This window comes from Euprymna scolopes, chromosome 42, assembly GCF_053919585.1.
Source record: "Euprymna scolopes isolate OS-2025 chromosome 42, ASM5391958v1, whole genome shotgun sequence".
In the NCBI taxonomy this organism is placed as follows: domain Eukaryota; kingdom Metazoa; phylum Mollusca; class Cephalopoda; order Sepiida; family Sepiolidae; genus Euprymna; species Euprymna scolopes.
The window spans coordinates 7,883,986-7,895,009 of record NC_136523.1 but is presented as its reverse complement, the minus strand read 5'-3'; the positions used below and the strand labels follow the sequence as shown (position 1 = coordinate 7,895,009).

Here is an 11,024-nt window from a genome sequence, read left to right as displayed (position 1 = left end):
GACCCCTGATCTTCGAAACTTCGGCTCGTGTCGTCTGGTACTTCTAGAGGCCGTCACATTGAATCTGATGTGCTGAAAACGAATAACAAAACCCACGCAGGCAAGAAAGACAACAGAAGCTTGAATTCTATTCTAATTTCACAAACTATATTACAGACTTTTTTTACAAATATATTGTTCAATTCTTAGTAAGTTTTAAAAAATCTCAAATCTCTTCTCTCCGGAGATAGCACTCAGACGGGTCGAAGGAGAGGCGTGTTCATTACGTCTTCAGGGAACGGCTAGTCTTCACACAATTTTTGCTCCTTGGAACCAAACGGGTCTTCTTAATCTTCGAGCGGGTTAACATTATATAGTGGGGGGGGGTCTGAGTGGAAAGTCTGCTAAGCCAATCAAATTACGACACGCAGGTGCGGATTGCGTGTGTGCAGCTCGACTTATAGTCAAGAGTTTTGAAATCTGGGGGCCAAAATCAACATTTAATTCCCATGACCTCAAAAGGTCACGTCTCATTATTCAGACAGCCATAGTCTGAAGGATCCCCTAGGTCGACAAGTACAGTCAATTATTCTAACATTCTCACATTTCCTGTTGTCCACCTCTCAAACAATAATATATCTCCGATTTTCAAACAATAAAGCAAAATATATCTATATATTTCAACTCAAGTCTTGGGATATCCGCCGTTGCCTGGGATCTATTAAAGCTATCTCAGCATAGTTATCCGGTTCTCCTCGGCCCCTGGAAAGTCTGATCCCCCCAAATGGAGAGCAAAACGCTCCCTTAAGTCAATAAGGTCACACTAATACATTCGAACCGAGAGATCTATTTTAAGATTCTAACCGTTTCTTACACTGCAACAATTTGTTTTTGTTTCACTTGTTTTATAGGGTATATTTGACAGATAATTTCGTGACGTGGTTCTGGCTGAGCCTATAATTACCAGAATGTTGGAGATCTTCCTAGTATTCCAGTTTACTTAAATGCCGTAATAAGATTTTGGTATTTCTTTTTCCTCTCAGCTTTGTTTAACGTAAGCGCTATTGGGACACAAACTTCTACTTGTGTATGTTATTTGTATCAGTCCTGTTAAGTCAGTGTATGATACATTATTATGAAAGCAAATATTAGAGTCCACGAGATCACAAATGCGTAATTTATTACAGATTACAGACACTAGATAAATTTCTTACAAGATCTATGTATTTAGTTGAGAGAAAAACAATATTTATGATTCTATAAACGGCAATATTTTTGTAAATGTTTTCTATCGCCATTTACAACTTTTAAAACATACATTCGCGGCATCTTCTGTATTCGATTCATTCTTTAATTTGGCGTATTCAAACAACTAATGAATAAAAAATACAACAATTCCACCGGTAACAAATATCAATAATAAAATAGACTCTTCAATTTCCGAGGAGATACACATTCTTTCCGTCCAGACTCTTAATAACATATAATTAATTGAGCGCTTTTGTTGTTTTGTCACCTTCGCCTCCCGCGAGCTTCCCACAACACCTTCCATTCGACGCGTACAAATACAGAGACATGAAAAAAAATGTGTGAAACTTGTACTTACCTTTATAATTGTGCAAAGAAATCGATTCAAATGTATAACTTATATATATATATATATATATATATATATATATATATATATATATATATATATAAAAATATATAAAAGGTCGACCATTCAACTTTAACGACGTCATTGTCTAAAACAGACAGAATCTTTTCAGTTTCAGTAAATGTTATCTAGCGCCGCCGTTGTTATTTACGCATTGACGTGCGTCAGCGTACTGACCTACATCCTGACTTCGTTTCGTTTATTCCTTTTATATATATATATATATATATATATATATATATATATATATATATATATATATATATATATATATATAGCTGAATCCACTATGAAAATTTTCCCCCACTCTATATCTGTGCTTAAATCAAAACGTGGATTCCATGAACAAAGCTTCTTTCTTAGAACTGCACGCCTGTGGAACTCTGTTCCGTCTGCCTGCTTCCCACCGGACTACAACTTGGATGTATTCAAGTCCAACGTTAACAAATTCCTAATGAACCGCCCCTTAAGTAAACACTTCATCAAATCTCCTCACTAACGTAATGTACTTGCAATAACCCTTATCCCTGAGTGGCTTCCGGGCTTTGATAAGTGGTGATCACTGTGTAAAATATATATATATATATATATATATATATATATATATATATATATATATATATATATATATATATATATATTGTACTGGACAGGCTTTGGTGACTATTTGGGAAGTCTAGGCGTTTTATGCACCGCGCCGAGTCATAGAAATTTCCAGGTTGGTATCTGAGAGCGCATTAATTCACTAGGAGAGATGTATCTCCAGTTTTCGTTAAGACATGTATCTAGGAGGAGGAAACTGTGATGTAAAACCTGCGGTTTACTGCATACTGTGTCCCGTGGCAGTCATCTGCACCGACAAAGGTTAGCAGTAAAACCAAAAAGTATAGATGTTTTTACATAAAGCCTTCACCACTATTAAAAAAAAGCATCAGTGTGAATTTCCGAGTAACTTAATTGTTGTAGCGGAAGCTCATGCGTCGAAATCGACGGGAGAGTCCATCATATATATATATATATATATATATATATATATATATATATATATATATATATATATATATATAATAAAATAAAAATTACAATTAAATTTACTAAACTGGTCCAAGATGGTAAAACTAAAGTATATTATAAATATTAAAGAATTAATATTTATAAATTAATCTCAACCAGATTTAAAAGCTCGATAAAACCAAATAGGAGATAGAGCTTATAAGAGCAAATAGTTAATAAAACCTGTTAAAAACGCTTTCCTATCCACTTATTAAAATATTTTCAGATTAAATATGTTTTTAACTCTTTTTCAAAGTGTTTTTAACAGGTTTTATTAACTATTCGCTGTTATACATATATATACATATATATATATATATATATATATATATATATATATATATATATATATATATATTAGAACCACGAACACGGCATTAAAAATTAGTAATAAACATAGTACAATATCGCATAATCACGTATATAAGCATATTACATTATGAATAACACCATAAGGCGGGCACGTACCGTACCCGGGGTAGGCAGGCGCTGCTAGAAGCAGTTTATCCTTCATTTATCCAAAATTGACTTGTAGCCTAGTGGAGGATGCCTTTTCCCACAGAAGAGACGTCGCGAACCTGTCTCTGCTTTATCGTTATTTTCATAGCAAGTGCTCGTCTGAGCTCCAATCTATGCCCTCCATGGTCTGACTTTCACGAAAAATACTCATCTAGCTGAAATCACTCTTTATCTGTGCCTAAATCCAAAAGTAGATTCCATGAACAAAGTTTCTTTCTTAGAACTGCACATCTGTGGAACTGTTCTGTTTTCCTGCTTTTCAACTGGCTTCAATATGGTTGTCTTCAAGTCCAATGTGAACAAATTCTTTATGAGCATTCCCCTTAAGTAATCCAATTTACCAAATTTCCACTATTAACGATGACTGACATGTTCCCCTTCACCACTCTACACTCATTAACCCTTATCCTCGAGTGGCCTCCGAGCCTTGATAAGTGGTGACTTCTTTGTAAAAAAAAATAATAAAAATAAAAAATACGTCGATCACAAAGGTTGTATTCGTTCGTTTCATTCTAAAATTTTGATATAGATTTTTAATTCCTTTCGTTTCGTTTTCGTTCGTTCTGCTGGTAATGAGTTCACGTCCCATTGAAACTTCTACCGGAAAAAGTTATATTGAAAGATTAAAAAAAAAATAGTTAATGGTTGTTATTGAATAAAATAAGATTGTCTTGAATCAGTTTAAAACGAAAGTTGTTCATATAAATTCGGTCCTGAATATGACCTTAAACTATATCCGATGGTGAGGCCCCAGCTTGCGGGCTTTGGGGAGTGTGGGGCCACCCTTTCATTGCCATTGCTTCCATGTCCACTCTGACCCGGAGTGGTAGTACCTGTTAGGGTCACAACTAGAAACCGAATTAAAAAAAAACAAATATACTCTATTAAAAAATTGTTCTTCAAAATCACTAGATTCGGCATTAAATAACCTGAAAAGGGTTGCTATGCCGTAAAACAAAAACAAACAAACAAACAACTATATTAATTCGAAAATTCAAAAAAATGTAAATTTCAAATTCGAACAAAACGAGAAGAAACCGGAACGAAACGTAATTCGTTCGAAAATTTAAAAAAATCTAAATTTCCAAACTGGACGAAACGTAACGTAAGAAGCTTGAACCAGAACTAACTCCTATACTTACAAAGCTGTTTATAAAGAATTACCCCCACTCTTTATTCGTGCCTAAACCTAAACGTAGATTCCATGAACAAAGTTTTTTTTTCTTAGAACTGCACACCTGTGAAACTCTCTTCCATTTGCCTGCTTTCCGGCTTACTATAATATAGTCGTCTTCAAGTCCAACGTAAACAAGTTCTTGATGAGCCGTTCCCCTTAAGTAATCGAATGTGCCAAATTTCCACTACTAACAGTAACTATGTCACTCTCCCATTGACCACTGTACACTTATTAACACGTATCCTCGAGTGACATCTGGGCCTTGATAAGTGGTGACTTCTTTGTAAAATAAAATGTTTTTCCCTGCAGCTGGATGAGTCTACTGATGTGGGCGACACAGCCGAGTTGTGCATTTTTATTCGGATGGTGCTTACTGATATGAGCACAAAAGAGGAACTGTTAACAATTCTGACCATGAAAGAACACACGCGAGTATACATGTTTCCGTCCTTTAAAAACTTCATTGAGAATATCCAGCTTCTCCTGAACAAAATGGTGTCCATCACGACTGATGGAGCGCTTGCAATAGATGGTCATCTGAATGGGTTCATTGGCAAGTGCGAGGAGGGCGATTCGTTCCCAGACTTCCTTAATTACCACTAAATAATACACCAACAAGCTTTGTGTTCTAAAATGCTCAACATGAAAAAAATAATGCGTGTAGAAATGAAGATCGCCTGTTCTATTCGCAAAGACGGCTATTCCGATCATATCTGAATAACATTAATTGTGACCACTCTGCGGTTTTGTTGCACACTTATGTCAGATGGCTAAGTCGAGGAAAATTTCTGCAAAGATTTCTGGATCTCTGTACGGATATCAAGGTTTTCTTCTGAGCAGCCAAAAGTGCTGAATATAAACCAACAAAGTGACGATCAATGGCTGCTAGACTTAACATTTTAAAACTTATCTGATCAGCATGTTTAATAAGGTTAATCTAGAACTGCTCGGAAAAGACAAAACTGTGATTAATATAAGCTCAGTTAATGCTTTCAAGTGAAAAACGCATCATTTCTCCTCGAATCTCCAGCAAATTTCCAAAACCTCACATCAAAACTGAAGATGCCGGGATTGTTAAGTCTGCCGCTTGATAGTGTGCGCTACACAAATCAGATTGACAATTATCTGTACAAGTTTGATAAAAGATTTCAAGGCGTTGCTTTAATCGAACATATTGCTACATTCATGTGCTACCTTTTTTCGGGTAGACGCCGCGGTTATTCCATATGCATCAAGAATTGCAACACTTTTTCACCTGAACTCATATAAAACAGAGGGTGAAATTTTGATTAAAAAAAAAAAAAGAAAACTTGGTCAATCACTGACGTGGCCTGCACTTTCGATACCAGAGTGCAAGAGAAATAACAAGACAAAAATAAAAAGAAAATACCAAGATCTGAAATGGGGATTAGTTAGACTCTACAAATTTAAAGAAGTCAAGGTGATTCCTATCGTTATTGGAACCCTTGGGACCATAACAAAAAGCTACCATAAATGGCTTAATCAGATTGACAAGTCAATTTCTTTTCCAGTTTTACAAAAGGCTTGCCTGTTAAGAACAGCGAAAGTGTTAAGGTATAACTTGAATGTCTAAACCAAAGTTGAGGGGAAAATCAGAAAGTTGAGACTGCTATCAAACAATAATAATTCAATGCCAACACTTCGAACTATAAGAAAGCCAAGGTGATTTCCATTGTAATTGAAAAGGTTAGGTCTATAATAAAATGCCACCATAAACGGCTTAATCAGATTGACAAGACAATTCTTTTCCAATTCTACAAAAGGCTAACCCTAACCCAACACCTCGAACTATAAGAAAGCCAAGGTGATTTCCATTGTAATTGAAAAGGTTAGGTCTATAATAAAAAGCCACCATAAACGGCTTAATCAGATTGACAAGACAATTCTTTTCCAATTCTACAAAAGGCTTGCCCTTTAGGAACGACGATACTTTTAATACAGCTTGAATGTCATAGAGATTGGCCTGATGTTCAAAGAAAAAATCCATTAAAAATACCCAAAGGTTGAGACCATTATGGAATATTAATAATTCTGATTTCGTTTACCAACGTCTTTTTGAAAAGAGATGGGATTCATTTTCAGAGGAATTCTCTTAATCCCGGCTCCAAACCAGGGGCTTTTGTTTTTATTTAGTAAAATTATGTCAGGTCTGGAGTGCCCAAGGATCTTATCAGTCTGTATGCGCATATTCCAAAGAAGTTTGACATTATCGTTTTCCAGAAACACTACTGGTTTATGTTCATACCATTTTTCATTGTGATCTATTCCGTAGAGTTTGCATATATTCCAGTGTATAGCCTGTTTATTATTATTATTATTATTATTATTATTATTATTATTATTATTATTATTATTGAACACGTTGACACATCGGTTCCCGTTAGATCACCAAAATTAAGCATTGTTGAAACTAAAATGGGTGAATGTGTTCTTCTCTTGTTGTTTCCAATCGTCCTGAATATCTCTTTGTCACGGAAATCAAGCAGTGCCGACTTAGGAGAGGTGAGGTTTGAGATTGCGCAGCCCTGACTTCACAATGTCATCCAACAGGCCTCCAGGATGATCAGATGGTCCCCTTTGTTCTGCCGAACTAACATCTTTTATTATTATTATTAGTAGTAGTAGTAGTAGTAGTAGTAGTAGTAGTAGTAGTAGTAGTAGTAGTAGTATCTAGATATTAATTTGTTGTCCGGCGTCTGGTGTCACAAAAACATCATCATCGCACAAACAGTAATTAATGAAGAACGAATTACCTCGCTTTATAGTCGTTCTTAAACAGTCAAAAATCATTAAAACCATTTCCTCTCCAAAACGTTTAAATACAAACAAAAGAATATGGTTGTCTGTTTACGGTTTCAAATTGGCTATTTCATTTATTGTTGAGAGGAGATTTTAACTCTTTTTGATTATGGATTCCTTTTAAAATTTAAGAAAACAAATGTGCAAGTGAATTGACATCTGTTCCTTTATAATTTATAGTAAAAAATATTCAGAAAACAATAACAATGTGTTGTGTGTTGAGGTTTCATAGGATAAAAAATATTAAAAAGATTTAATCACTTCGGGCATCCATACAATGGAAATATTTCACAGATTCCTATAAAGATATTAGAGATAAACCGTAATAAGCAGATATGTTCTGACACATTAACCAGATTACTTGGATAAATATTTTACAGTTTTAACAAAAGGCGACTGTGGAATTTCCACAGGTCCCGCTAGTTGTTGTTGTTGTTTTATTATTATTATTATTATTATTATTATTATTATTATTATTATTAGTGGGAGCTGTGAAAATTACACAGTGATATCTAACATGTGCATTCTGTGGACGTTCAGCATGAATGAAGACGCGCGATATTATTGTACCTATTTACTATGCCTCCCCACGGGACAGAGTTAGACACCAGGGTCGTTTTTTAACGTGGAGAAAAGGTACAAAAATAAAAATTGTCTCGGTCGTGAAGGATTTCTCCTCCACCGAAAGAGAACAAGAAAATGAAGTGCAGCATCTGAAGAACAGATACTACACTTTGATCTTGACATTATTGTAGCCCTTTTGTTAAAACGGTAAAATTATTTATCTAAATAATCTTGTTAATGTAATGTTAGAATATATCTGGTTATTACGGTTTATCTCCAATTCTTTTATACGCGTCTGTGACATAGTTCCTTTGTATGGACGCCCGGCACGAACTGAAACCTCACGATATTATTATACAATCTTTAGACAGAACAGATAGTAAACTTGGATTTTAGCCAAAATATCAAGAAAGTATATTTTAGTTTCACATTTTATTGATTTATTTATTTATTTTACATTGCGTCTTCAGTGATGGAGGAGTCCCTATTTATTATTAAAAAGGGGATAGAATGTGATAAAATACCATGAACATTAAATTAGTTATCTATATACTAATTTAATATCTATATACTAATGTGATATCTATATACTAATTTAATGTTCGTCGTATGTTTTCACTTTCTATCCTCTTTTTTAAATAAATAGGATCTCCCGATCGAATAATTTATAATCTGGAAACCATGACACACGTACGTACGTACGTACGTACGTACGTACGTACATACATTAAAAGTACTACGGTATTAATGTATAGATTGTTATTATCGTTATGTTGTTGTTATTATTATTATTGTCTTTGTTATTAATATGATTATTGTTATTATTGTTATTATTATTTTATTATTATTGTTATTGACATTGTTGTTTGGGAGGAGGAAGAGGAGTAGAAGGATGGGAAGCATCATTCATTATGTATAAAATCATTATTATTATTGTTATTGTTGTTATTATTATTGTTGTTGTTATTGGCGCTGTTATTTATGAGGAAGAAGAGAAGTGGAAGGAGGGGAGCATTTTTTCGTATAAAATCATTATTATTATTGTTGTTATTGTTATTATTGTTGTTATTATTATTGTTGTTGTTGTTGTTGTTGTTATTATTATTGTTGTTGTTGTTATTATTATTATTGTTGTTGTTGTTATTATTGTTGTTGTTATTATTATTGTTGTTGTTGCTATTATTGTTGTTGTTGTTAGCATTATTGTTGTTGTTATTGTCGTTGTTGTTTAGGAGGAAGAAGAGGGGGGGAAAGAGGCATAAATTATTTCATGTGAAATCAAAAGCTTTTTGGCATTCGTTTCCCTTGCATCGGATACTTACGGGTAGGAACACGTGAAAGTGTTTCTGTGGAACGACCTGGGCACGAACTTGGCACACCCAGGTCGCCAGGTTGCGTCGTTAACCACTTAGCCACCGTCACATTCCTATTGTTGCGCTTCTGAGCATTGCCTCCATTCAATGATCGTCGCTATAATCTTATTGTTGCTATTGTTGTGGCGATTCTATTGGCCACTTCTTTATCTCGGCTGATTTTACAGATGGCGTGTGTCTTTTGATGTCGATTATTTCTATGAGTATTATTATTGAACTGACTTTCTGTAATCGTCTTCCCCCCCCCACTCTAAAAAAATTGTTAATAATTTTCGATTTTTTTTTTTTGTTGTTGCTAGACCCTGAGAATGAAGAAACATCCGCTGCTATTTGCTTAACAGATGCAGGTAAAGTTTCTAGACACAAAAAAAAACATCGCCGTGATGTAGAATGCACGAATAAAAAGATAGAAATAAAAAGAAAATCTAGAACTTTCACTGCTTCACTAAAATTAAGCACCGGTTACAAAATTTAGTTTGTTTTCTCACGACCGATCTGTTCTCCGATCGTCACACAAATCACATACTATTAAAATTTCCAGTCACCTTCAACTCACATAACTAGCGATTAGCTTTTTTGTTGATTGGTAATGCTTTAATGATTTTTGTGTGTGTGTGTGTGTGTGTGTGTGTGTGTGTGTGTGTGTGTGTGTGTGTGTGTGTGTGTGTGATTTCTAGGTAAAGATTGGTAATCTGTATTATTTCAATGATTCAAACAACTATTCTCATCGTGAGTGTTATTTAAAATCCAATAAACTGCGCAAAATAATAATATCATCTACTATAAAAAAAAAATGCATTGCTCAAAGAAATAAAAAATATAAAGCAGATACTCATTAATAATCACTGTCCTAATTATATTGTTGATGAACAAATAAAACAAACGCTACAATCCCTTCAAATCCTTAGCAATAATATTACCGTAATGCAAACTCTATTATTCTATATTTACCAAAATCAAATCACAACAAATTTAAGAGTTAAAGAAAAAGCAATTAAAAAAATTGTACATAGATATTTAACACCTATTGATAGCAACTCCAGAATTTAATTTATTAGTTCAGAATTCAAAACCTCATTATTAGAAATAACTCCTCCCCGGCTATAAAAAGGTTAAAACAAACAAATGTTGTGTATAAATCCAAATGCCCTCTAGGAGAATGTAACTCCCAAAATAAACATAATATATCTGGATAAAACTCTAGCCATTAATAATTATCCAGATTTTTCTTGATTTGGAACGTGGATTGATCTAATTGAATCTCAATATGATTTCAAGTATCGTGGGATGGTTTGCGTAAAACACATGTGAAAATAATTATGTAAAACACCTGTAAAAATAATTACGTAAAACACCTGTAAAAATAATTATGTAAAGCACATGTAAAAATAATTATGTAAAACACCTGTAAAAACAATTATGTAAAAAAAACTGTAAAAATAATTACGTAAAACACCTGTACAAATTATTATGTAAAACACCTGTAAAAATAATTATGCAAAACATTTGTAAAAATAATTATGTAAAACATATGTAAAAATAATTATGTAAAACACCTTTAAAAATAATTACGTAAAACACCTGACAAAAAATTATAGGAAACCCCTGTAAAAATAATTATGTAAAACATATGTAAAAATAATTATGTAAAACACCTGTAAAAATAATTACATAAAACACCTGTAAAAATAATTACGTAAAACACCTGTAAAAATAATTACGTAAAATACCTGTAAAAATAATTAAGTAAAACACATGTAAAAATAATTATGTAAAACACCTGTAAAAATAAGTACGTAAAACACCTGTAAAAATAATTACGTAAAACACATGTAAAATAATTACGTTAAAACACCTGTAAAAATAATTACGTAAAACACCT

General features: G+C 33.4%; 1 protein-coding gene across 2 annotated transcripts in view; it reads left to right on the top strand.

The window, feature by feature from the left end:
• Nucleotides 1-11,024, top strand: part of LOC145266921 (cholecystokinin receptor type A-like) — a 329,082-nt gene that overhangs the window by 286,258 nt on the left and 31,800 nt on the right. The window contains exon 3 of one of the 2 annotated variants that reach the window (XM_080122716.1): nucleotides 9,442-9,489. The exons of the other annotated variant lie outside the window; for it this stretch is intronic. Within the exon in view, the coding sequence (XP_079978842.1) occupies nucleotides 9,442-9,489 (48 nt within the window). The remainder of the gene's footprint in view (nucleotides 1-9,441; nucleotides 9,490-11,024) is intronic. 2 annotated transcript variants of the gene reach the window in all.